The 27,477-nt window shown below is 38.6% G+C and overlaps 2 protein-coding genes across 2 annotated transcripts; both read right to left on the minus strand.

Moving 5' to 3' along the window:
* Window positions 1-280: 280 nt before the first annotated feature.
* LOC122639435 lies at window positions 281-17,793 on the minus strand. The gene is made up of 2 exons (XM_043832299.1): window positions 17,782-17,793; window positions 281-1,693 (listed from the first exon to the last, which is right to left on the minus strand). The coding sequence occupies exon 2, from the start codon at window positions 1,575-1,577 to the stop codon at window positions 330-332; it is 1,248 nt and encodes a 415-aa protein (XP_043688234.1). The 5' UTR covers window positions 1,578-1,693; window positions 17,782-17,793; the 3' UTR covers window positions 281-329.
* LOC122639055 (eukaryotic translation initiation factor 4B2-like) lies at window positions 9,312-27,313 on the minus strand. The gene is made up of 4 exons (XM_043831896.1): window positions 26,191-27,313; window positions 19,356-19,358; window positions 13,763-13,771; window positions 9,312-9,357 (listed from the first exon to the last, which is right to left on the minus strand). The coding sequence occupies exons 1-4, from the start codon at window positions 27,297-27,299 to the stop codon at window positions 9,312-9,314; spliced, it is 1,167 nt and encodes a 388-aa protein (XP_043687831.1). The 5' UTR covers window positions 27,300-27,313.
* Window positions 27,314-27,477: the final 164 nt, after the last annotated feature.

The raw sequence follows: 27,477 nt of genomic DNA on the forward strand, positions 1-27,477 counted from the left end.
TATAACAAACAATTGAACTTGTGAACTGGATAATCTCCCTTACAATCTTACTGCTGAGTACTGTGACAGTGTGATATGTCAGTCTTTCGGTAAGAAGAGATTACAAGAACCAGCAAAAACAGAGCCCAATAGAAAGAAATCAGAAAACCCAAGTAAAGCTTAAAAGATTCCAACCCTTTTACAGATCAGTGGAAGATATCCTACATTAGCCGAAAAGACCCCGCCTCATATATACATCTAAAATATGTAAAGCGAATAAGACCCTTCACTGTGGAACAACCAAAGAGCAAAATTGCAAAATGTTACCTGAAGAATAATCCGAAACTAAATCAATTCCGGTCTGTGCGATGTCTGTTGGTGTGGCTTTTAGTGGATGTTCCATCTCTCTTCTGAGGAGAAGAAAATAACTGCCCAAATCCAAAGACAGAACCAGACTTCGACGATCCACGAAGAGAACAAACCGGAACGTTTAGAACAGGGGTGATTCTGACATTTGCAGAATAAGATCTTTCCATTCCTCTGTTCTTAATCCTCGGACCACCATTGAAGCTGCTCGGACTGCTTGAGCTCCTCTCCAAGCTCTGGAACACGATTTTACCAGAAGAGTTCATCCGAGGACTGTCGACGGAGACTCCTCTAGCAGGAATGGTGGTTGAATCTGGTGCTCTCCGAATCGGGCTCCGTCCGACTCTCACCGGAGGATACTCGGCAGCAAAAGGCCTAACGTTCTCGCCGGCAATGGCACTGGCAGTTATCACCGTCGCTGGCTTTGCTATTCTAAGCCTCGGAGGGTTTTTGTTTAGAAAAATTGTTTGGCTTGGATTTGGTTTATCCGAATCCAGGGAAAGCCTTGGGAGATCTTCGTGGTCAGGGCCAGAAGAAGACGAAGAAGAAAGCGAAAGGCGGGAAGAAATAGAAACAGATTCTGAATCAGAATCTCTCAGCAACGGGAGACTCAACGAAGAATCCGCACCAGTTAAAGAAGATTTCGAGTTCCTGTGCAGGAAATGCTTCAAAGACTTAGGGTTAGTGAGCTTCGAAGAAGCGAAAGACGAGGCAGACTTCTGTAAATCCTGCTTAGCGTGATTGCTCTGCAGCTTCTTCAACCCGAGAAGCTCTCTCCATCTACTTGAACACCTCGGCGCCTTAGGAGAGAACAGATACGGATCCGTCCCAGATACCTCAGCTCTCCGGCGCGATTTCGCCGTCTCCGGCGACCTGATCTCACCCAACGTCTCCGTAGTACCTGAAGCAACAGAAGGACGAACCGTTGTGAGCTGCAGAGGAACAAGCTTCCCATCGAAGAAGAGCTCGTCCGCCGGGAGCATTGTTACTGGATCTTCGAGTCTGAACTCAAAATCTCCGATGTCTTTCACCGGAGCTTCTAGATCTTGTTTCTCCGGCAATTTCACTGGTTGTTCTGCGCCTGAAGACGTCTTCTTATTTGATTCTTCGTCAGGGAAATCACGACTGAAAGAAATTCTAGGGCTCAACCATCCGTACGACGTGTAAGTTTGAGGATAGTCGAGGAAACTCTCAGGCGGAACTCCGATGTTGTTAACGCAAGCAGAAGCCATCACCGATGAACATGCAACACTGAAACTCAGTAAAAACACAACCAGAAATAATCAAAACAGATCAAATCCAATGAAAACTCAGTGACTAGAGAAGATGATCCAAGAGAAAAATCAATCTCAACAGTAGGATTTTCTCCAGAGAAGAAGAATAATTCGGTAGATCGAGAAAGAGTGAGGCGTGTAGTTCCCGTTCCACAAGGGCTCGGACATGGTGTAAGTGTTTGTTACTGATGTTTTATACATGAAGCGGGACGACCACCTTCGAAGTTTTCCAAATCCAACAAACGATAGTCCACGTGGCATTTGAGCCACGTTGGTTGATTTGCTGTTATTGAAAGAGGGTAAAATTGGAGTAGTTTTTGCCTTTGTTTTCAGAGAAAACTACGAAATTGACACTTGCGAGGATAAAGAAGCAAGTGCCACGTAGGTTCTCTTAGATATTTTTAGGCCACGTAGCTACAGTTAAATTAAGATTTAAATGACGAAAGTACCCAGTATCTGACTTTGTTCAAATAGATTAGGTAGTCCAAAGTTGGTGATCATAATCTTTTTCACGAGGTGGCGCTATCACACCCGCTCTCAATCCTAGAATTCACGTTAAGAGAGAGAGCCTACAGAGTCCTCACAAGCTCTTAAAAATATTTAATTTTATGAATTTGAATTATACTTAATTTTAAATTAACAGAACGATTTAGTTCAAAATTTCTATGCTAAGAATCCAAATCGATCAAATATTGGTGTTTATTCGTTCTCTAAACTCTAATTTTATCTTGGAGTTTGAAAACTATATTCATAGAGATTAATTTATACATGCAAGTAGAATCTGAAGCCGCCTTCAACCTCCACTCATACATTCATCACTGGACCCACTTTATCTTAACCATAGTTAGAAAAAATAGGAACGATAAAAAAAGGGAAACAAACGGTATAAGTTTTAAACGGTAAAAAATTACAAACGAATGATGATAAAATGATAAAAAATAATAGAGAACGATAAAAACGGAAAACGTACCGTGCTAGTTTTAAACATGTATATTTAGAGAAAAAAAAAACACAAAACAAAACAAAACCGCACCATTCTCATATAAATTGAGGAACTTTTACTTGAATACATGTTTTTAATATTCAAAACAACTTTAAGATGCAAAATTAATCCATATATTTTACACAATCCACTGTAAGTTTCAAGACAAGACATGTCATCTAATATCAACTAATACCAAGTCCCAATTCATACACCATAATGCCTAAAGTCTTGTTGAGCAGTGTGGCTTGGTTATGGTGTTGTTCATTTCTGTCAACATAGCCAACACATATTATGGACTGAGCGTTGGGAGTCCTTGCCTTAGCTAGAAATCCTTTTCAGTGGATGCATCAGTTTGTAGCTCGATTTCGGGGTCTTCACTACTTCTCCTAGAATCATTTTAGGCATGCCCTAGCTCTTTTTTATCCTTCAATCAAAATCAGATCACTTTTTCGTACTGGTGCATCCCACGATCTCCGTTGAACATGACTATACCACCTAAATGACTCTTTTGAAGCTTCTCATGTAAAGGGGCTACTCCCAACTTAGCTCTAATATGATTATTAATTGGGATTGTTGTGGAGTAATTTAGATAATGTTTAGGTTCCTAAATATATTGTATTGAGAGTGACATCAAATGTTTAGGATCACTTTAGTGTAGAAACGAAGAATGAAACTAGTTTTTGCACCAGTTAATTGCATTGAATTTTCAGTTTCATAAAACCATAATTTAATCAACTAGTTTTTGTGGTGATTTGGAAAAGGTTGGGTTTTGGTGGTCTGAGACCATTAGACAAATTTTTTTTTTCTTCATTGGTAGAAGAGACCTTTAAAACAATTTATTAGAGTTATTTGTGTAGGACATGTTGATTCTAAATGAGTCAGGTCCACGTTCAAGTACATGAACGTATGACAATGAATTACATCCGTTCAAATAGAATCCATCTATGTGGATGTGACCCGTTCTCGTACGCTCAGGCTTACGTACTTTAACATGAGCCCAACTCATTCTAAACATGTTGGAATAACTCTAATCTCATGTACAATGCATTCGGTCCAGCATGTGAATGGGTTGTAGCATAGTTGGTTTAATAGTAATTTACTATAGTAACAGAAGTACTTCTGCCATTGTGCATTAACAGTTTGTTTAATAGTAATTTGTGCACAGTGACGGAAGTACTTCTGCAATTGTGTGTTACTAAACACATTTTTATTTCTTTTCTGATTCAGAAATATTTTTTTTTTCTCAATGTGTTTCTTTCCCATGTACTCAATTGTAACAATTTTTTTTAAAAAAAAAAATTTACTTCTGCCTGGAAAATATTTTTCTAGAATAGAAAAGTTACCAAACATACTCTTAGAAATTCTATTTCCAATACCAAAAATAGATGTGGCATGTTAGTTTGGAGTCTAAATTTTCTTAGTTTTTACAAATAAAATAATCGAACCAGTTGTTTTTTAAAGATTTTTCTCCCCCTTTATTTAGACTAATGGTAGAGCCTATTTGGACCAAGATTTGGCCAAGTGGTCGGGCCCTAACCAACCTACCAAATTTCAACCATTTTTATAAATTGTTTCAACTTCAAAAAGATTGAAATGACTTTTCTCGTCAAAATGTCAAACCTTGCTAACTACTATCTTCAACAGATCAAGTGGATTGCATTGACCCCTCATTAGGCATCCCATGTTCAAAGATTAATTTCAAAGCATATGAGGATTCTTGAAACGAAGAAAATGTTGAGGGTAGTCATTGCACTAGCGGCAAACATTTGAAGATCATATCAAAGTTTGTTGGGAGAGGATCAATGTTGGTTGTGAAAGTTGTTTTAGCTTGAGAAACTACATCCATCGCCCTCCAACTAGTTGAATATAACATTGGGTCTCATAGGGTTTCAAGAATAGGATCCGACTCCTCTCCTTGGAGGACATTGTTTAATGAGTGCCTAATGAGGCATTTGATGGTTAGGTTGTGCTGCAGACATCCTGATGACTGATTGAGCGAACATCAGGATGTGTGTGGCACAACCCAGCCATCGGATGCCTCATTGGGCTCTGCACTCAGTGGAGAGGAGCCCGATCCTCAAAAATTATGATAAACTGTATTAACAAATGTTATCCAGTAATATGGAAGATTATGTTGTCACCAAAATGGTGAAATAAGAAATTGTAACCTTACTCTTTATACCCCTTCTCTTATTTTCAAAAGTTATTTAATGGAGTATTTAATGCAAAGGTAATTAAATCTTATTATTTCATATTTAAACTGTATTAAATGCTAAATTAAGTGACTTTAGAAATTTTTGCCCCTCTTTTTAACCTCTACATTAAATATTGCATTCAATATTCAAGAGAGACTGCATCATGGAGTTGTTTGTGAACACCATCTAAGAGAAGAACCATACTATATGAGGATTGTGTGTGTAAATAGTATGGGTCACTATACGTCTATACCCTAATATTGTAGTTGAATTCCTTTCTTCCTCTCCATATTAAAAAAGAAATTTTGATTAGTTTGAAAACTTGTATATGGAATATTGGTTTTGTTTTTTTTTGGGTAAGTGCCATAATCCAAAAGTTAATACATTTTAAAGCAGAAATGAAGATCATAATATCTTCTATGTTTGCGTGGATGTTAATATTATACTATTTATTTTTTGGTAAAAAGTTCTATGTCCGGGAGTGTGGCCTACGCCAACACTCCCATGAGTCTATCTTTCTCCTCCTCATATGAAAAGACACCTCTGCCCCTTTGTTTTAAGGAGGAGAGAGATAGACACATGGGAGTGCTGGCGTAGGCCACACTCCCGAATAGAAAACTGCTACCCTTACCTTTTTTAATTTTTAATACAAAATCTTGTTGATCATTAGCACAAAATACAAATGAAGATTATAATCGAAGTTTTATCCATATGCATATAGTCCAGTCCATGCACGGTCTTAGTCCAATATGGGTCCATAATCATACATCCTATCCTATCTTATAACTATTTCTTTCATCTTCTTATGTTAAAATTAAGAGAAAGAGAATGTCATTAGGTCACACAAAATGACGGCTGCACTCCTGTTTATTTCTATTTTTTCATGGTATGGCGATCATTATGCGCACCCTTATGTCAGGGCATAGGGGCGGTGTTCCGATGTGCGCTGCAAGACCGGGTGGCATTCTTTCCCCCTAAAAGTAAATATTATGGTTTGTATGGATGTACTTGGAAAAATGGATTGGATTGAGAGTAAACTAAGGTGTTAGGTATAAACTAAAAGAATCCATCAACTAACCAACTAACTAAATTGGCACTACACGTGCAACCCCCAATTAATTTGGTAATTCTTCTCCATATAATATAATCGTCCAACCAACTACCAACCTTCCTTGTGTTGACCGGCATTGGCTCCATGACACAAGCTTGACTGAGTTTTAAGTAGATATTCTTAGAAAAGGTAGTGAGTTGAATTAGTTGCAAAGTTGCCATGTGTACCTTTCAATGAATTATACTTAATTTGTCGATGTCGATGACAATTTCAAAGAAGCAAGAGAAAGGTTGTACATCAAACTTATGAAAGCAAGAAAAGAAATTTAAAAAAAAAAAAGCAAAGATTTCAGGCACGTATCACCTCCAATTAGCGGGCACCTCCAACTCTTTCAATTCTTCTGATAAGGGAAGCGGATCCCACTTTGGGCAGTATTTTTGGATAGGGGGGTACGGTGGTCATTCCCGCTTCCATGTGAGGAATTAGAAAAGTTGGAAGGGGCAGCGAATTGGAGAGGACAATGATTCGCCCGTGTTCCCTTCTCACAAGGAGTCGAAAAGACAACCCTCTCTATTTATACCTCAAAGCCCCTGCCCTCTCATATAAACGGCTTGCATAGCCATGCATGAAAATCGTCTCAAAAAAATAGAGAAAAGTTTGCTGGTCAACAGTATAATTGAAGGCGTCCTTGGTGTGGAGCGATAGATCGACCATATTAATGGAATAAAACTCACACCCTATATTACGAAGTTTCCAAATTACCCTCAAACTCATGCAATTGGCTCTAAAATGCGGCCCCTCATGCAAGCCGTGCATGAAAACGTACTGTCCTCCAAAAAAATTGAGGAAAGTTTGCTAGTCTACAGTGTGATCGAGGGCATCCACGGTGTGGAGCAATAGACCATATTAACGGAATCAACTAACATCCTATATTCTGAAAATTCAAATTACCCTCAAACTCACGTTTTTGTCTCTAAAATGCAGCCCCTCATGCAAGCCGTGCATGAAAACCGTCCCCCAAAAAAATAGAGGAAAGTTTGTTGATCAACTGTATCATCGAGGCATCCTTGGTGTGGAGCAATAGACCATATTAATGAAATAAAACTCATTAAATGAAAAATGGAAGATGGAAGTAAGAGAAAAGAGGGCAGCCCAAGAAATCAGGAGAATCAAAACTACATGGTGTCGACAACATGGATCATTGCCCTCCAATAGGCTCTATCTGAGGTCATACTTGGCACAAAACCTAGACTATGCATGTCATTTTTCACAACCTCATCTATTGTCGTTTTAGGCCTGCCCCTAGTTCTTTTAGCTCCTTCAATCGAAACCAGACCACTCCTCCTTATTGGGGCATCTCCAGGCCTCCGTTGGACATAATCAAACCATCTCAGACGACATTCTCGGAACTTGTTGTCAATCGGGACAATTCTCACCTCAGCTTGAATACATTTGCTCCTCACTTTATTCATCCTAGTTTTGCCGCATATCCATCTTAGCATCTTCATCTCTGCAACACAAATTTTTTTATATGACACTTCTTCACTGTCCAACATTTCGTCCCATACATCTTAGCAGGTCGGACAACAGTCCTATAGAACTTTCCTTTAAGTTTTAATGGAATGTGTCGATCACATAGTATTTCGGTCTCACATTTTCATTTCATCCATCCCACTTTAATGCTGTAATATATCATTTGGTCATTTCCGCCTAATGCCTTAAGGTTTTGAATTGAACTCAAAAATGATATTTTGTAGATCCTCTCACCTTATTTAACAAGTTCTCTATCCAAACCAAACAAAGAAAATGTATCGGTCCTAATCCAATCTCATTCAAATGTTTGGCTAGGTCTTAGTTTTAAAAGCATGGATTTGGTGCACAACATCAAATAGGGTAGTGATCATCCCGATAATCGATACATAATTAATACAAGTTGACACGAATTGACCCACATTGGATAGTTTTGCCTATGATTTTTTTAAAAATTGGTTCTGTTTCACTTATACAAGATCAATCCGATATTAGGATTGAAAAATCGATACCTCAAACCATGAGCTGAACAGTATCGTGAATGGTATCCCTAGTCTGTTGGATTGAAACATTACTTTCGCTCGACTAAAAAAAAAAAATTTGCCCTTTTTCTTTTTTAAATTTCGCGGTATGTTTTTTTCTTGGGTGTCTTTCTTGGAAGGCGACGGAGTCGGGGTCCCGAATCTCTTGACGCATTTATCGCTGTGATTATTTTTGCATCTCTTTTGTCGTGACGTTGATGACTCCTCGAGACCGTCGTCTAAGCACGTGACTTTCATAACTTTAATTATCCTAGCCGTTTATATGGATTCCGATCCTACGGTTACTAATGTGCCATCTTTTCCAATCACGTCTTTATCAGGAAAAAACGGCCTTTTCGGCTTCTTTGTTGTGTTGAACAGTTGAATCTGTCAGAGTACTTTCGAGCTCTGTGGCTTTTTTTAATTTTCGACACGTGGTTGTTAAAAAAGCTGCCCTGTTTCGAAAGCAGAAATCGTTTGCAGCGGGTCGACGGGACGGTGTCGGGTTCGGACGAGGTTAAGACCTTAAGACGGATGAACTCATGAACCCCAAAAGAGTAAGTTACGGAAATACTCCTATAAACATTACTTTTTCATTGTGGTGGGATTAGTTTTGGGATGACAAAAGGCTACCGAAGTTATTGAAATTACAGAAAACACCCCTCACCTGTTATTATTTGGGTAATAAGGGAGTCATTGTGTCAATCGGTTTCATTTGTTTTTCGATCCTTGATTCAGTTTAAGACACAACGTGTGGAAACTGGAAACCGAAACCGAATAGGGGCATTTGTTTCCAAAACAAAAATGAATTGACATGGTTCGATTTCATTAAGTTTTATTCAGTTCCTTATTATTCTATTTTGATCCGGTTTGAATCATATTTTAAGTGTTTAAACAAATTTTTTACATTGTTACGACATAAGAACCCTTTGCTTATTAGAGTCACAATCTATTAAGGTCTAAAAATGGATAATTCCGTTCAGTTTGGCAGTTGCATTCATGAAACCAAAATCGAACTGAATCAATAAAAAATTTCAAATTTTAAAATCAAAATCGAACCGATTTAATTCAAAATATCATCCCCTTCCCTCTAAGTATTCATAACATCAAACCCCCAAGTTTGAAGAGTGATAATTCCCTCCCTTTATTTTTTAAAGATTCTATCAATCGGACCCTAATCAGTAATCGTTAAAAAACGCCATTAAATGATGACATGGGAACTTTCAAACCCCATAGTACCCTTAATGTAATTTTATTTCAAATTTTCTATTTTTAACACCAAAACCCCTTATCCTCTGGGAACAGGGACAACAATCAACTTTTTACAGTTAGTAAGATGATGGTGCCGTCTGTAGACGACGAAGAGGAGGAAGAACATCCCTCCACCGCAGCTCTGTCTGGTTTCGTAAGTTATAAGAACAAATTCCTCCACCTCAATTCTTTAAGCTTCTCCTCCCTAACCAACCTATCGTAATCGATACAAATCCATCAACATTTCCAATTCACTTCCACAAATCCCAATTTAAGAATAATAAAAAAAGAAAAAATTTCTTAGATCCACTAGATAAGAACGAATATTACAAAATAAGTAGGGTTCAAATTAGTTTTACATCCATTACTTACCATTTCAAAAAGATTTACTTAATCCACAAAGTTGATTAGTACAAGAAAAAAATAAAAACAAACTTCCAAAATTGCCAACAACCTTATTTATCGAAAATAAGCAAATGTTTTAAGGAGTTTGCAAAGTCTCTTTCACGTTTCACCCAATGATATTTGTAAAGATATTCTAAAAAATAGCAATATAATAATTGAAATTAAGTTTTCTTTTCTTTTATTTTTTTGGGTGCAATTAAGCTTTTAGTTTAGGACTAAGTTCCTATCTATCCATAGAGGACGGTTCACCTACCATCGTAGGGTTCACAAACCCCTCCCAGAATTTTTATATGTTCCAAAATACCCTTTCGATACCCTTTCCCGCTTTGCAGTGAATTGGGATCACATTCACTGTCGTATGGAGACATTGACCATCACACGCCCTTTGGACTTGATGTTAGAATTTTTTTTTTTTTTAATGATCTCGAATTTTGGTATTCCGTTTTCTTTGTTTTTTTTTTTTTTTTTTTTTTTGGGGGATAGGAGGGGGATCCGACTTTAGGCCAACTAAATCCCCCCTCGGCTCGTACATGACCCCCGCGCCACGCACGAATCGAGAGCTTCTGGGCCCTGGTGAGCCTCAAGCGAATGGCCCCAAGAAATTATGCTGCGACTAAGGTTTGATCACGAGACCTCGCTACCTGAGGCGGAGTCTCATGTCCCCTCAAGCCATCTGCGCTATTTTCTTTGTTTTTTATTCCATTACATTTGGACTATGACGCTATAAAAAATGTTTTCTTCTTTTTTAGATAATATGGTAATAAGTATTACTACTTTAAATTTTAAAATCCTCTATCATCATAATACCGTAATAGGTATTACCACTTCCCGTAATCTTTTCATCCCATTTTATCACAATCTTTCCCTTTTTTTGGTGGACTTCACGGTTATTTTCTTCAATGTGGTTTAAACAGTTTTTTACTTTTTAATAAATGAGATTAGGGTAATTTTAAAAATTAACTTTGAAGATTAAGTAAATCTTTTCAAAATGAAAAATAGTGAATGTAAAATAAGTTTAAAACCTATTAATCTTGTAATTTTTGTTTTTATCTAGTAGATCTAAGAAATAATTCCTAAAAAAAAAAAAGCACACAAGAGATAAGAGATCCGATTTCCGATTTCCAATTGCTTTCTTTCTAAGTTAACCTGCAAGTTTGGATTTTGATATCTTTCATTTCTTTGACGCTGGATTATGGCCTGGGTCGTGACGCTCTTCGGTTGGATTTTTTGTTTTTTTCCTTGTTAGGTTATATCTTTTCCCTCTTTTTCTTCTCGAAGCTTCTTAATCTGAAAATTTGATTTGGGATCTGTTCTTCCCTTCCCTCTTCCCCCCTCTCTGTGTTCCTTTCTCCTTCCTCTTTAGGATTTTGATTTCTCTCCCATCTTTCAATTTTGATTTTCCCCTTCTTTTTTTGTTTCTCGGGAGTTCAGGTTCGGGTTTTGGAGAGAGAATTTGAGTCTTCTTGGTGGTTTTGGAGGAATAGGGTTTGCCTTTCTTTCTTGAGGTGGAGTTGGGAGTTTGGATATGGAATAGGGAGAGAGTAGCCGTGTTGGGTTTTCTATAATTTGTACTTGTCAGGTTTGGATGTTGGAAGGGAAATTCAGGGGTTCCAATGGTAACCGAGAATGCTCAGTGGCTGGCAAGGATCAAGAGTTTTGGATTCTGATTGGGATTGTTAGGTTTGGCAAAAGAATTGGGTTTTCAGGAGGGTAGGAATGCTAGTGAACCTCAGCCCTTTATGCATCAGAGGTTATAGGCACTATTAAGAGATTTGGCAGGGAATTGCAGGAGCTCAGCAGTTAGCTGTGTGACATGAGGAGAAGGTGAGTTGGGACTATGGGCTGCCTTTGCTTAAAAGGGGCCTCTAGTGAACCTGCAGAGGTCCTTATAGAGAAAGAATCGAACAAGTCTTCCAAACTGCTGGTTACACCCTCTAAGAGAGAGGAAGTTGTAGTGGAGACTAATGATGTTTGTTATGGAGCTCCTGATAGAACGGTATCGCATATATTGAAGGTGCCACAGCCAGTGAACTCAAATTCCACACCACCGGTGCCACAGCAAGTGGGCTCAAATTCCACACCATCATGGTTTTGGGTAGACAATTTGAAATCGATAAGTAACCAATCTAAAATCGATTAGGGTTTTGAGTCTTTTTTATTTGAAATCGGTTCTGCCATGGTCGAGGAGAAGAAGAAGTTGGGGATTTGGTGGCTGTAGTGGGTTCGTTCGTTGGTTGTAGGAAGAAAAAGATGGGTTTGTTCATTGGTTGCAGATGGGTTAGGTCCTCAAGTTGAATTAAAGGGTAATATCATCTTTTGAACTGCTGTTTTAACACCGTTAACTACTCTGGACTTAGGGTATAGTTGATAGAATCTTTCAAAAATAGGGGAGGACAGTATCATTATTCAAAACCTGAGGAGGGGTTTGATATTATGTATACTTAGAGGGGAGGGGATGATATTTACTCGATTTAATTTGACTCATCTAATGACCAAATTGTCCACAGTAAGGTAGCGAACTGAAGACCTAAGCCCAGGACCTATTTCTAGGGTCCACGGTAGATGGTAAGTTGGGGGTAGTATAGTAAAATCAGAGGTGTAATAGCAATAAAAGGTAAGATCTGTTGGGTAATTGCCAGTTGGGTAATTGCCAATGGACTTTATCCTCTTAGGTTCTCCATTCGGTTCCTCTCATAGCGGGGGGTGGAAATGACAACCTAATCCCTTGCTCGAACACATTGCCCGGATAGGGTCCACCCCCACTTATTAAATGCACTGGACAACTGTTCCGGATAGAGAACTACAGACTCAGAGAGGATAAAAATTGTACAATAGCGAGGGCCAATACGGTTGCATGTCCCCATATCTTGATACGATTTTTTCCTGTAATCTGGTCGAACCAATATCTTGTGTTTGGGATGGGGGGAGTTGAAAGAGGGAAGGGAAGGGAAGGTATCTACACCACCATGTGTCAAGAAGTTTTCCTTTTGCAAGGACGGTAGGGGCACACGAAGTGGCACGGAACAAAAGAAGGATTAAGGGAAAACCAGTAACCATGGTGGTGACTTGATGATGAAGGGTCAGGATGAGCAATTTTTATCTTCTCCTGTTACAATGCGGTGTTGTGACGTATCGTACGGTGGCTACAGAGGCCATGTGCACCATATAGGGCCCACTGTGCCACATGGCCTTGCAGTACCGCACGATGCGTTACAATACTGTGCTATAACAGGAGAGGATAATGATTCCGGGATGAGTAGGTCAAATCAACCGCTTTGACGGTTTAAGAGTAAGCTGTTGTAATTATAGAACTGCCGGGCAAATTTTTGTAGTAGTTGATGAGCACATTTATGTGTGAAATCTTAGGGCATAAATCATACATTTTACCACATTGGACAGAGTTACTTGGTGCTTTCATGTGCGTTTCAGGTTTTTGGGCTATTTATTGCTATTCTGGACTATCGGAGGCTACATCTCCAATTTTACACGTAAAGCTGCCCAATATTTTTGCATGGCTATAAAAAGGACTAAATTTGGAGCAGGTTGGACGTGACGGAACTTAAGTACGCATTCGTTTAGGCCTCAATGCAGTGAATTATTCTTTTCAGCCCAAGAAATGAGCCGAAACGCAAGCCCTGGCCAGTTTGAATTTTTTGGAGATTTATATTTGGCATCGAAGAAGGCGATTATGATCAAGGGTTGAGATCCTCTCAAGCATTTACCTCTATTTGCATTGTTTGTACAATTGAAAGAGAGAGAAAAGCCAAATGGAATCCGCATCTGTTCACATGTGACCAAGGGTAGGATGAGAATAATTCTTACTGAAGCTACCAAGGACAAATGAGAAATTTTATATCTAAATTAGAAGTTTAGTGGGCTACAAGCAAAGATCGACCATGATGGGAGAAATAGTAAGAGAGATAGAAGGAAAAAGAAATTAAAGAAAAAAAAAAGAAAAAAGAAAGAAGAGATTATCTTCCTCCCTCTTTCCTAACTTCTTCTTCTCTCTCTCCCATTCACGTTTCTCTTTCCCTTCTTTCCTAACTTCTTCTCTTTCCCCTATTTTATCTCCCCTTCATTTTTTATTTATATATATATATTTTCTATTATTTTTTTTTTTCTCTCTTATCCCATCACAAGCCCACGATTCCCATCTCTCTCTCTCCCTCGTTTCTATATCTTCTCTCTCCCACTTCCTCTTAAACTCTCTCTCCCTATCTCCTCTTACCCATTTCCCAACTCACGACTCTCACTCTCTCTTTCCTAACTTATTCTTTTCTCTCTCTCTTCCCCCCTTCTCAATTAGATTTTTATAGTTTCTCTATCTCTTTTCTCTTATCTTTTATTTTATTTTATTATTATTTTTTTTCCCATCTTATCTCCTCTCCACGATTTTTAGAAGGGGAGAAGCCTCAAATTCGTTGGAAGCCTCCCTCCCTCTCTTTTCCCCTTTTCCCTATAAATACCCCATCTTCTCTTGTAAAATATTTTATCAATTAGTGAAATTTTTTCTTCTTTTCTTATTTTTGGCTTTAGTTCGTAGTTTTGATTTTATAAATTAGTTCTTTCAAGTTCTTAGTTTTGCTTTCATAAGATTAGTTTAATTGTAATTTTGATTTCATCAATTAGTTCTTTCAAGTTCTTAGTTTTGCTTTCATAAGAGTAGTTTAATGGTTGTAATAGGTTTAGTTTATGCTTCAAAGTCTTCAATATGATTGTAATAGTTTTAGTTTTAAGCTTCCAAGTCTAAACTCCTATGTTGATGACAAGACTTGGAGATTTAGAAAAGGAAGACATGGTAAGTTCATGCAAGTATTCATTCAAGTTTTTTCAATTAATCCAGTTTAAGCACATCTAGGTTTGCATTATCTAAACTTTCAATCTCATTCTCTCCTTCTCCCTCTATTTCTTTTTTTTTTTTTTTTTTTTTTTTTTTTCTTATTTGGTTACTTTGTTTATGTGGTTATTCTGTTTATGTGGATGTGAATATGTAGCTGCATTTTTATTACTTTAAACTTGCGTTAGCATAGGATTTTATTTTTAATTACTCTCAATTTGCGTTAGTTTGATAAGTTAGATGTTCATGTGTTAGGACGCCAACTTAATCCCGTAGATGCGTAATTTGTTAGATCCGTTAATTTAATTACCCTTAATTTAGTAATTTAATTAATTTGATTCACTTTGCATTATTTTTAAAATTAGTTAAATAGAGTGACGTATATCTCCTCGTGTTTGATCCGTAGCTACGATTGACCCGTACGCTTGTGATTTTATTTTAACTCAAACAGTAGTGGGGTCAGCCCTATCAATCAAAGCTCTTGTAATTATGGGAGGATCATGTGCTGGGAGCTTGGGACCTCTGAGATGATCCGTGCTTTAGTCCAAATCAAATTCTAAATCGACAGCATATCAATTTTCCATATTACTGATAACCGTTCCAATATCAAGCACTAAAACCATGCAGAGAACTGGGAATCAAGTCAATCAACTTGTACACCTGGGCCTTGGCTTTGCGGTTGGCAGTGTTGGCTTAACAGCTTGCCGGAGAGTATCAATTCCTCTCGATGAGCAACACTGGTGGTTGACATACCCACCAATTAAGTATTAGTTTGTTTTCTTGTTTTTGCCCAGCGCCCTGGGAGTCTAGGGGGCATCCAACGTGTGGGTTATGTCCAGCCCAGCCCAGCCCAGCCGTTGGATGCCCCGAAATCCCTTTTGTGCCTCATTTAAACTCTCTATGGGTCTTTTGACCGTCTGTGGGTCCCTTTTATGTCTCCTAGTGAGTCTTTTGCAAAATAAAAATATAATAAATAAATAAATCAAGACTGATTTGAAAAATCTCCTCTCCCTCTCATAAGTGATGGGGTATTTTGTGAGTCCTCACCAAGGTTTTAGTATTGGTATTGGTCTCGGCCCATATAGATAGGATATCAATCCAGATCGGCCTAAATCAATTTGGATTAGATGATTTTACTCCTAAATTTTAATAAATATTGATTTTATTTACATTTTTACCCTTGATTAGTACCCTAGATCGGTATCATATCGATCAGGAATCGATATCGACTGATTCCGATTCCTCAAACCATAGCATTGACTCCTGATTAAAACTCCCTAGGTCAACAATGTTTTCTAAGACATCATATCAAACACAACCTTAGGCAGCATTTGGTATGCATTCTTGGAATGCATTCTAATTCAATTTTGCATTCTCGGATGGTAAAAATAGTTGTATTTATCGCTCAAGAATGTGAAATCAAACTAGAATGGATTCCAAGACTGCATACTAAACACAGTCTTAGTCTTTCCCTCACGACCTTAAGCATCTGGACCCACTATTTAATTATGTATATTTATCATCTCATCTTCTCAGCGTCAACATTTTATAGGTTCTACGAAACCCACCCCTGAATATCTCAATTTTAAAGCATGGTTAAAGAGAATGAAATATAAACTATACTTTGAAAGTGTTTGAATCATATAATGGGCTTTTTGAAATTAACATACGTTTGGGTTGATTTCTTGGAATGCATACCAAACATAGAGTATTTTAAAGATAATTTGTTAAAATTAAATAGAACATATGCTGTCATGAAACGGTACATGAAGAGTCATTACTCCATATACAAGGACCTGGTCCGGACTCTATTTTGTTGTACAATGTTTTTTAAGTCACATGATGATATTTGTGTTGGAGGTTTTTCAATATAATGGCATTGGGAATAGTCCCACATCAGAATATAATGATGTTTCATTGGATATATTTAATAAAGTATTATTTATAATTTAAATTAATAAATAGAGATTGCTATTGTGTATGTGGGAAGATTTTCGTTCAACCACGTACACACGACGTGGGCAGTAAAGGCGTTAGTGGCATACGCACTTAACACTTTGCACACTTTGAGCAAGATCTGATCTGGATTGTTCCTTTTGATCCAATGGACCAATTTGAATCTGGATAAGATTATTGTATACAGTTGATCGACAATTTATTATTGTCATGTTTTTAGATGGTTTATATCGTACAATTACAATCTAACGGTCCAGATTCAACTATGAAGGGATCCATCTTTTGGGAACAAGTGCCAAGTGGATTATTAATACCCAAGTTAATTCAAACTTGAACATATCCAAAAACGTTCTTCTCCTCCCTCATTTTCAAAGGTGATTTTGCAAGAAATCTGTTTTACTGTTGGAAACAAATTTTCTACTACTGGCTTTTCTGTTTCTCAAAGATTTTTAGGCATCGATCTTGACTCCGTTTGTGCAATACATAGTCAAGATTATCAGCAAAGTTTGGGGCTTCTTTGTATCCTGGGAGACAATTCATCTGCAACCTATTTGCATCTGGTAGTAGGAACAAATTTGGTCTTAAGGAAAGCGACTCTGTAACGTACCTTGAAGTTTCAAGCCTACTTCTGTTCTAACAATTTGTAGTAAATTAGTTATTTTTGTGAACACCACTAACTAGTTGACACATAATAGAAAGGGAAAAAGATCCCTACCAGGTTACACAAGACCACAATAAATGATGCCCCTTAAATGAAAAAATCCCACTTCCGTTGATAAGGGTGCCAAAATTAAACGGGAACCAACTGTTTACGATTGAACTAAACTCCACTATAGAAAAATGATCCGGTTTTGATTTCACCTTGTCATTATGTCAACTGCAACAGAACCAAATCGAATAACCGAAACTTACATGTTGATGCCCCTGCGCGTGCTCTCATTGGCCCCCCGCGCTTGCACAGAGGCCACACAACCTGGTAGCAATCTTTTGCCCTAATTTAAAATTGGGAGAAAGTTCTCTGTACGGGAGTGTGGGCTATGCCAGAACTCTCATGAGTCTATCTCTCTCCTCTTCATTTGAAAAGACACGTCTGCCCCTTGTTTTGAGGAGGAGAGAGATAGACACATGGGAGTGCTGGTGTAGCCCACACTCCCATAGAGAAAACTATTTCCCTTTAAAATGATTAGAAATGTTAAAAAATAAAGGGTTTTTGACAAATGCCCCCCTAAAAATGCCCATTTGCCCAAATGCACCCCTATAACTTTTCCAATTGCAAACTCCCCCTACTTTCAAAAGATTGTAGCACTTTGGTCCAATCCATTAGTATGGAACGTTATCTGCAAAAAGCTGGACTTTTTTTTACCATTCTTAGACCATTCTGCCCTTGAAAGGGTAGAATGATCAAACTAGCACTCGCTAACCACATGTGACCGTTAGAGTAAAGTGACCAAATTACCCCCATCTTCCCTAAATCGTTTAGGTTTGAAACTGAATCGAGATTTCTAGACCTCTTTGAAATCCAATCTTCTTCAACGATTTCCCCAAATCGTTTAGTGTTCTCTCATTTATGTGATTTTTGATCGTTTCAAGGAACTGATTTGGGTTCTAATTTATATTATGTTGGTCTGTTGTTGGAATGTTCAGTCATTAAGATCGATTGTTGTTTGAACTGTCATTGGTCTTATTGAGGTAGTTTGTTTTTACGTTTCCTAACCCCCCCAATGGTCAAATGGAAAACGTATTTCGATTTCATTCTCACCAAGATTAGAGAAGAAGAAACAAAATGGATAGACTAGTAATTTTTTTTCTTCTGAATTTCTCATGACATTCTTCATCATCAAAGTTTTGTTGATGAAAAACAACTAAATTGTTGATTTGCGGATAAAACTCCCTTCTAGTATGGATGTGAGTTGCCATATCTCATTACATCTTCTGATTCTCCTCCCTCACTCCCCCATATCGTGGCTATAATATTTTATGTGCTTTGAATCAACGAAATCAGAAGAGGTCTACATGGTTAAATTGCCGAGAAGGGGAAAAAAACGGAGGAAATATGCAGCTACATACTTCAACTCTGTATTGAGACTTCTTTTCTTTCTAGGGTTTTTTTGATTTTCAGTTTCAAACCTAAACTATTTTAGGAAGATGAGGGGAATTTGATCACTTTACTCTTTAATTTTGGTAGGTTTTTATCATAAGGGTATTTTGGTCATTAGATTCCCCAAAACTAACGTCTAACGTTCCAAACTAATGGATTGGACCAAAGTGCTACAATGTTTTGAAAGTAGGGGAAAGTTTGCAATTGGAAAAGTTGTAGACGTGCATTTGGACAAATGAGCATTTTTAGGGGGACATTTGTAAATAGCCCAAAAATAAAAATAAAAATCTTGTTGTAATCAAAGCGATGAACTAAGAAATTGTAACCTTACTTTTTTTTGCTTTTAAGATAACAAAATTTTTTTTTCCCCAATGAGGATAAGTCCTATCATTTCACATAAATACTTCATTCAATGATTACTATTCCTCAAAATAAAATTGATTTAAAAAAAGGGAAAAAGATCTCTGTCCGGGAGTGTGGTCTATGCCAGCACTCCCATAAGTCTCTCTCTCTCCTCCCCCAGTGAAAAGACACCTCTGCCACCTTGTTTTAAGGAGGAGACAGATAGACTCATAGTGTTGGCGTAAGCCACACTCCCGTACAGAAAACTGCTTCCCTTATAAAAAAATATAGTTTCAACATATAATGATGTCATGTTAAGATTTCATTTCAACTCATAGTGCTGGCGTAGGCCACACTCCCGTATAGAAAACTGCTTCCCTTAAAAAAATATATAATTTCAACATATAATGATGTCATGTTAAGATTTCATTTCAAGATTTGAATACCTAACAAACTCAATCCATATCATATCTGAATTTTAAATCTGAAATCCATCAGTGTAGATAAACATTAGTCTTATCCATTTAAGTATGAAATGAATACAACATATTATTAGATTAGATACGACCTAGGTCAGTTGGCTTCTTTTAATCCACATAAGTTGATTTAGCACTTATAAAAGAACTTTTAAGTACACCCTACAAAAAGGTGGTTGCATGTCATTGTTTTTTGTGTTATTGTAGTCAAGGAGATTAAATACATCACTTCTTTTGGTTGAGGAATGCTAGCAACAAGGCCCGTGATGCTATATGGATTTGTCAAACCACTAAAAGAAGTGGATCCCATAGTTTTACATGTTGGACCCATTGTGTTATGTGGTTGTTTTATTATCTATAAGATATTGTTATCAATGAAGGATTTTTTTTTTTTTTTTGTGTGTGGTTATCAAACAAAATTAAGGATCTTTTTTATTTTGATTTCCAAGTAAATAATGATAAGTTCTGAGAGAGGTTGTTTAAGGTGGTATGATCATATTCAACGGAGACTTAGGAGCTAAAAGAGCTAGGATAGACATAAAATGACCATACTAGGACTAGTGTCAAGCATGACCTAGAACAGAGCCTATTGGAGGGCAAGGATCCATGTCATAAACCCCACTTAGCTGACATTCTCCCAACGTGTTGTGTTGCCTCTTTTCTTTTACTATCTTTTTATTTTTCTATTTATTTTCCATTTTTCATTTTTTTCCCCCCTTTTCTCTTATCTCTTTCTCCATCCCTCTTTTTCCCACCATCTTTTCTTTCTCCTTATTTGGTTAGAACTCTATTTTTCGTACTTTGTTTTGTTTGGATCCATGTAGCGGACCCCATCAAGTTGGGATAAGGTTGATTTTATTGTTGTTGTTGTTGTGTTTTTCCAAGTAAACAGTTAGTGACATCCAAATAGAATGAAAAAGCTACCAGTCTAACATCAGTAGATTCATTTCTAATATATCTTATCAGGCTAAAGCATCGACCACTAGATCGAGAGAACAATTCGCAAAAGAAGGGTCAATGCCTCTGCATTCACAGTACTTCATCATCAAAGGTGCCCTTACAACCTCTTTATCTCTTTGATTTGCAGCGTCATCTTAACCGACTAGAACTAAAGCTCTCAAGGTTCAGGCAATTTCAAAAGAGTCATGAGCGTAGAGAGGAAACCTATTTAAATTATTGGATATGAAAGAATGACATAAGATGTTGAATGTGATTTTTGATTTATTAGATTCACCCAAAAAAATTTTGATTTATTGGTATGCTTAGTAATAGAGATTTTCTTTGAAGTACTTGGCCCATGCATGATCGTAGAAGCCAATGAGAACATGCACAGAGGCATCAATGAGGTGAGATATTTTTATTTCAGTGGGCGTCGAGCAGTCATTTGGTATGGTCCTTTGTCTGAGCATAGGTTTCACCAACCTCCAAGATTTCTTTTTTGCTATTTTTATGGGTAAATTATCGATCACCCCCTAATTTTCAATCAAAACTCAGATCATCCCCTGGTTTTTGAAAAAACTCAAATTACCTCCTCTACAGGAATGGTGATAGTCTTCTGTTAGTTATTGGTGTGAAATGACTATTTTACCCTTGTACTAAAACATTAGAATTAAATTTATAATACTACCCTTCCTTTATCTTCAACCTAAAATACCCCACCCCATTCCTGCGACTCCGCTGGCAGCACCGCCACCGGCGTCGGCGCACTTTGTGGGGAAATGGTGAAGATTCAACAAAACTTGCAACTCAAATCGGTGAAGATATTTTCACAGATTTGGTGCTCTGCTCCCGCTCTCACAGGTAGAGGAGAACAAGACCCCAATAGGATGGTCAGGTGGCGCTCTGATCACCAGAATTGATTCTTTGCTACTTATCCTTCTCAACAGCCTCTCTGCAAATTCTCATTTAAAAAAAAAAAGCCTCTCTACAGATAGATGTCTTCGTATACTTATACACCTTCTCTATGGATAAATGGAACACGAGTTCCTCCAGCTGATTTTGATTCCTCTGGATTTGGATGGCTCAATAAAGGGAACCAACCACCTGAAGATGAATTTTTCATAGCTTTAAAATGGTTCATTGTATCCAGAGTAGGTAAGCTATTTGATCAAGTAAGCTTATAATTTCCAATTTTGATGTTTACAGATCTTCAAAATCTAATTCTCCAAAAAAAAAAAATTGCAGCTTCTGCAGTTGTGAATACTTTAGCGATTGTTGCGATAGTATATGCCATCATCAATTGCTTGAACATGGCTTATATTTATGGAGGACCAGCATACACTCACCTTGAAATGGGTCAAAGAGACTCAATTTCTTCACCATCCACCTCCAAATTAGTCTCAAAGGTAACCAACACCAATGAAGCTTTCAATGTAATTCTGAATTCACAAGTAGAAGCAGCCACTGTGGAGAGGTTTCTAAAGGCAGGTAATGTTCTTCTTGATTCAAAACTATGCCCTAAAGTTGCAGATTTTGGATTGGCAAAAAGGGCTTCACTTCTCTGTTTTGTGACGTATTGAACCTCGTAGATCTCTCCACTTTGGACTAGGCACGAGCAACCTTGGTGGCGGAGGGAACTGTGGAAACCCTAATTTCATATATGTAAATGACTGAAGTTGTTCCGGTGAGATTGGTGTTGGATACGATGAGGGTTTGAAGGAAAGCGAAGAGAGATCGAAAGGGATAGGGAGGGCAAGCTTGATGATCTTGATGTTGATTTGGGTGACGAAGCCATGAACAGAGCAAGCTTACAGGGGCTAGTTAGGTCTTGTGGGTTCCAGTCATGGAAAGTAGAGGCTACGGTGAAGGTTAAAGAACAAGCATCACCTATACATGGGAGTAAGAGTAGTGCGAGAGCAAAGAGAGTTATTCCACTGGCATTCATCATCCGTGGCATTTGCTCCATCGCCCTCATCGGTATTCTCCCACTGTCTAATTGTATAGAGTTGGAGTGGTGGGAGAGCGAGATCGTCGTGAGGAAGAGGATGAATGGGAATTTTAATTAAAGGGTAAAATTGTAAATCAATACTGATCAAGGGTAGTTTAAGGATTTAAATTTATTTAATTGGTTGACATCATCACTTAACAGCATAAAACTAACGTCAGGGACTAATTTGATATTTTGGGGTCTAAACCAGGGGTTATTTGAGTTTTTTCAAAAATCAGGGGATGATCTAAATTTCGATTGAAAACCAGGGGGTGATATGTAATTTACCCTATTTTTATTTAGCAAACCGGACCAATCACAAAGCATGTATTTTCTGACTTCTAGTTCTTATTGGGAAAGGTCCACGGACTGACAGCCTAAGCAATGGGATCTATGGATGTGCTGAATTTTTGTGGATAGATAGAGATAGAGGTAGAGGTTCCCAACTCTTATGTTGCATTTCAACAATCGGGATCCTCTGTTGCCGTTTACCTGTGCGGCCTCATACAGGCAGGCATGGACCCCACCCAGGTAGGATGCTCAGGCAGTGGATAGGGCAGTCATTTGCCCTACCTGTGTGAGGCCACACGGGCAGGCGGCAGTAGAAAATCCAAATCTGCATTTGAATCTAATTGGAGTTTCCCAAATGGCAAAAACAATGCATTGAAATTCTAAGACCACCAAGGGAATGCATGCAGAGCCAATTTAGATCACAGCCTAAGTATTCATCGCTCAATTTTGCTGACATCACTTTTCCATATAGCACGATTAGATGCCCAAGTCCACTGATTCTCTTGATGGATTTCCATCCACCAAAGTTTTTGCCAATTATAATTGATTGAAGGAACGAGTTTCCCTCCACCCACAGTGAATGGGGTCTCATTCATCGCGGGATAAGAGAGGGCGGGAACTGGTATCGGGAGACTATTTTGGAAAATATTAAAACCCTAAGAGGTGCTTGGGAACCCTCGAATGATGGGTGAACCGTCCTCTATGGGTGGAGGGAAACTTTATTCCTTGATTGAAAATTTTGAACTCTGTCCAAATTTTGCGAAAACCAAATCAATGAAATGTATGCTTTGAAGTTTGGCTGGTGGCATTTAGACTTTCCACAACTTGCCATGTGGAATACATGGATTGATGTGTGTGAGACGATGTAATAGAAAATTTCACACCTATCTCAGTGGTCAAATTTCTTCTTTAAAGTTTAAACAAGCATGAGAAATGATTGAAAATTGAGTTCTCCATAAAATTAAAACAATTCTATTTTTTGATAATAGAATCTAATTTATATGAATTTACATATAATACCCTCATTTGATTGTTATATTTGCATTACGACACGTCATAAACTTATCTAGTGACTACTTTTCTTTGTCACGAATGCATTGTAATATGCAGCAATTCCCCAAGAACACCACCTACCAAATTCATATCCAGGGTAGGTTGCTCTGTGTCAACACAATATATTTGCATGAAAAAATATAGGTCTTCTTCAGGGTCATTTTCATGTTGAAACTGAAAACCCGAAAATGATTGGTGTAACTTACTCTTGTTATGGGCAATGTTGCCTTCTTTGCAGGAAGTAAATCCAGAGATTGAACCAGATACTTAGGCATACACACTAAGCATCTTCAAGGCAAAAATAGATTGTGCACCTTAATGTCTTGACTCAGCACCCTCACACAGAACCCTTGAGTTACATAGGTCACAGTAATGTTCAAGGGCACCCTCTATGTTGATCTATCACCTCTAACCTTGATAACCACTTCATCACTGAGTGTTGTGCTGGAACAAGCTGTGACACTTGGATGGCCAACTGTAGAAAATATGGGTGAAAACAGTGACTGGAAACACATATACTTGATACACAATCTGCAAAGTATTCAACATTGAGAGGCTCCTTTCCTTTATAATCCTAGTGGACTGGGTTGCACCTTCTTCAATACTAAATGTACTAAGCAGTCTTCCATATCACATAAAGAACAATATGAAAAGCACATGATCCAAAACAAAAAATTATCAAGAAAAACAACTATTTTGAATAGTAAAAGTAAATGTCTGAACCACCAGCCCATGTATTGAGAACAAGAACAAGAACAAGAAAAAGAAAAAAGCTTTTAGCTATCTCAAAATAAAGTCAACTCAGGTAAGATCACTACTTTGAACCCAACTATTTGCGTGTTTATTCATCTTCACTTTCATAGATCTCTTCAAACAAATGATGCCTCATCTTAGGTGTTACCTCTTCAAACAAAAGATGACTCATCTTAGGTGGTTTGATCCAAACCGCCATTGGAAAGATTGGTGCTTCATCGATCTCCTCACCAGGATGGTACCTACAGTCATCCAGAAAATAAAAGTAGCTAGACTTTCCAGAGCCATGATGCTTCGAGAAGTAGATACTGTTCCTCGATATTCTTGGGAGACGAATTCCTGAAAAGGAAGAGTGAGAGCTGACAAAAACTGTTACACCATTCAAGCTGTCCATTTCAACCCATTCCAACTTGGACAAGTTCAGCTTCAATATAATGGGCATATCAGGATAATATGCTCCCCATTCCCCGCAGTGGTGGGAGCCTCGTGCATTGGGTACCATGGAATTAAATCTCCGTTGAATCTGACCGAAACCTTTCTCTTTAGCAAGCTTTAGATACATGGTGAGTATGTGCTCTCTTTTAGTAGGATAAGATGGGCACACCAATACAATCTCCCCGTTGAAGTCGGCGATGTGGTTATTTCTCTTCTGAGTTCTCTTTTGACTATAGCTCAAACAAGGACAGTTAGGTGAACCCAAATAAAGGATACTCCAAGTATGTTTCTGTGGATCAAATATCCCTACCAAATTACATGATTCATTCAAGCAATAGAATAACCCGTTACAGAAAACTGGTTCATGCTCACAAGAGAATAAGAAACAGAACCCATCCATGCTGCCATTTTGGTAATTAAAAGTCGTCCACTGTGCATCTCCGGGATGAAATATGCTAATATCAACACTAAAAAGATGACTTTCGATTAAGAGAAGTATAGAGTCAGGGGATGTGGGTGCACAAGATAAAGCAAATCGCACAGAATGATATGGCAAAATTCTGCAAGCAGGAACATCAATTCTAGACTTGGTGAAGGGATTGAATAAGAAAACGCTATCAGTTTGAGAAAACAGCACCCATCCATCCTTGCTGCAGTGGATAAATGTGTTCTCTAGATTTGGGATCTCATCAAAATAGAACTTTCCCTGTGAAGGATCAAAGAACTTGATTTTGCCCTCTTCAGCTGGGGAGAACAAAAGCCATGGGGATTGGTTTACTGAACGGGAATGATTTCGCCAGTCCTTACAAACACAGGACATGCGGACATTATCTTCGAGGAACAGACAGGACACAATGAGCTCCAGGAGTTCCCTAGGAAGCTCAGACCAAGGCCGCAGCTCATCCACTCTGACCCTATACAGCATTGCATGAAACAAAAAATTGGACTTAGTTCATAATATCCTCAACATAAACCCTTAAATACTTCCATCTATAATACAAGGCCTCTGAATTCGAAACAAATTAAACCTGAACTATGACATTCAAAATCAAATTCTTCTCCAAACCCTAAATGTTTTGCTTTAGAATCCCTTTTACAAAACCAAGAAATTCTACAACATGAAGTAAATCCAGGAACAAACAAAATTATGACATACAAATAAGAGATTGCATTTCAAACTCAAAATGTTCTAAGAAGAGACCTGACTACAAATACCCATTAAGACCTTAACTGTGCTTGTAGAATAGCCCAGTAGAAGAACTTACGGTTCCATGGGTCCCCTATTCGGATCGCCGTGACAACTGACAACTATGGTTTCTTACAGCCAAGGCATTTATTGGGATATTTTGTATAAGCATCCATTTAAAGCACGGCAGTTTGTGCAATTCTGGCTAGAAGAGTAATCTAGGCAAGTAACATAAGCATGCAAATAGAGACAATGCTAGAGATTGAGCAAGACTGAAAACCTGTCAACACCACGATGCTCCAGTTCTAAATCAATCTTGCGCCAATCCTTGCCTTGCTCTTCCAGTAAGATTTCTGGAGGCTTGGCATCCCCAAATGGATTCACCTTTGGTCGTTGTTTTGGTGCTGCTTCCAGAACCTGTGGAGCAGGACTTTCAGCATGATTCGATTGGGCATTTGAAGGCCGGCTTGTTTTGCGAGACTCAATATCTAATTCCAACTTCTTCCAGTCCAGACCCTTTTCAGCCAAAACCTCCTCCCTGGGACGTGCTGCACCAAATGGGCTAGGTCTGGTTGTTCTGGGAGACTCATTAACAACTCCATCACCCCTGGGTGGATCCAAAACAAGCCGTGGGCGCTCACGATCCCCATCACGCGGACCTCCTCTGAAACCCGAGCTGAAACCCATAGATCTAGCAGGAGGTGATGCTTGTGCCTTATTCCCCATAGCCCAATTATCGACCTCGTCAGCCCTAGAAGAACCCCCACCACCACTACCAAGCGAACTGTATCTATCATGTCGTCCAGGACCAGAATCCATGGGAGAGATAGTAAGCGGTTTCTTAGCCATTGCCCAGTTGTCAACTTCGTCGGCCCTAGAAGGCTTATCGTAATCCTGAGCCCAAGGTGGGGGAGCTCTTCGTTCATCATCGAAACCCCCGTAGGATTTCCGACCTCCAGCCCATGAACCATCGCTGCTGTCGCCTCTCACACTCATGCGCCCAGGAAGAGGCCCTGTTCGGCCATAGGAGCGGAACCCACCACCGAGGCGACCGTACTCCAATTCCTCGGGAATCCTCTCCTTGGGGCCAGTTGGCAATCGGAGCATCTCGTCGGTTGTTAAACCCTTAGACACCGTGGAGTAGTCGCTTCTGGCTCCACCTGGGCCAACGTAAGTACCGGTGGTGAACTCAGATAGCGTCATCTTCTTCTTGGGCTTGGCAGCTACAGCAGCTTCTTTGAGACTCGGAAAACTCAAAGACTCACCACCGCCGGTGACTTGAGAATTGGCGTCGGCAGCAGCATTCTCTCGCTCTTCGGCTTCTTCGGCATCTTCGGCAAGCTCGGCCTCAGCGGCCCACGCACCGATTCCTCCCCAAGCTTTCGACATTTTTCTTCACCCTATTTTCTGAAAACTTTTTGAGCACAAAAACAAACCCAAGATCAAACCCTTCTGTTCTCTGTAAGTATAAACGATAACGGGAGATGAAAGAAAAACCAAAAAAAAAAAAAAAAAAAAAAAAACCCACCAGCATCCACCAATGCTGTTTTAAGAACTTAGAAAAAAA

Source organism: Telopea speciosissima, chromosome 9 (genome assembly GCF_018873765.1).
Source record: "Telopea speciosissima isolate NSW1024214 ecotype Mountain lineage chromosome 9, Tspe_v1, whole genome shotgun sequence".
Lineage (NCBI taxonomy): Eukaryota > Viridiplantae > Streptophyta > Magnoliopsida > Proteales > Proteaceae > Telopea > Telopea speciosissima.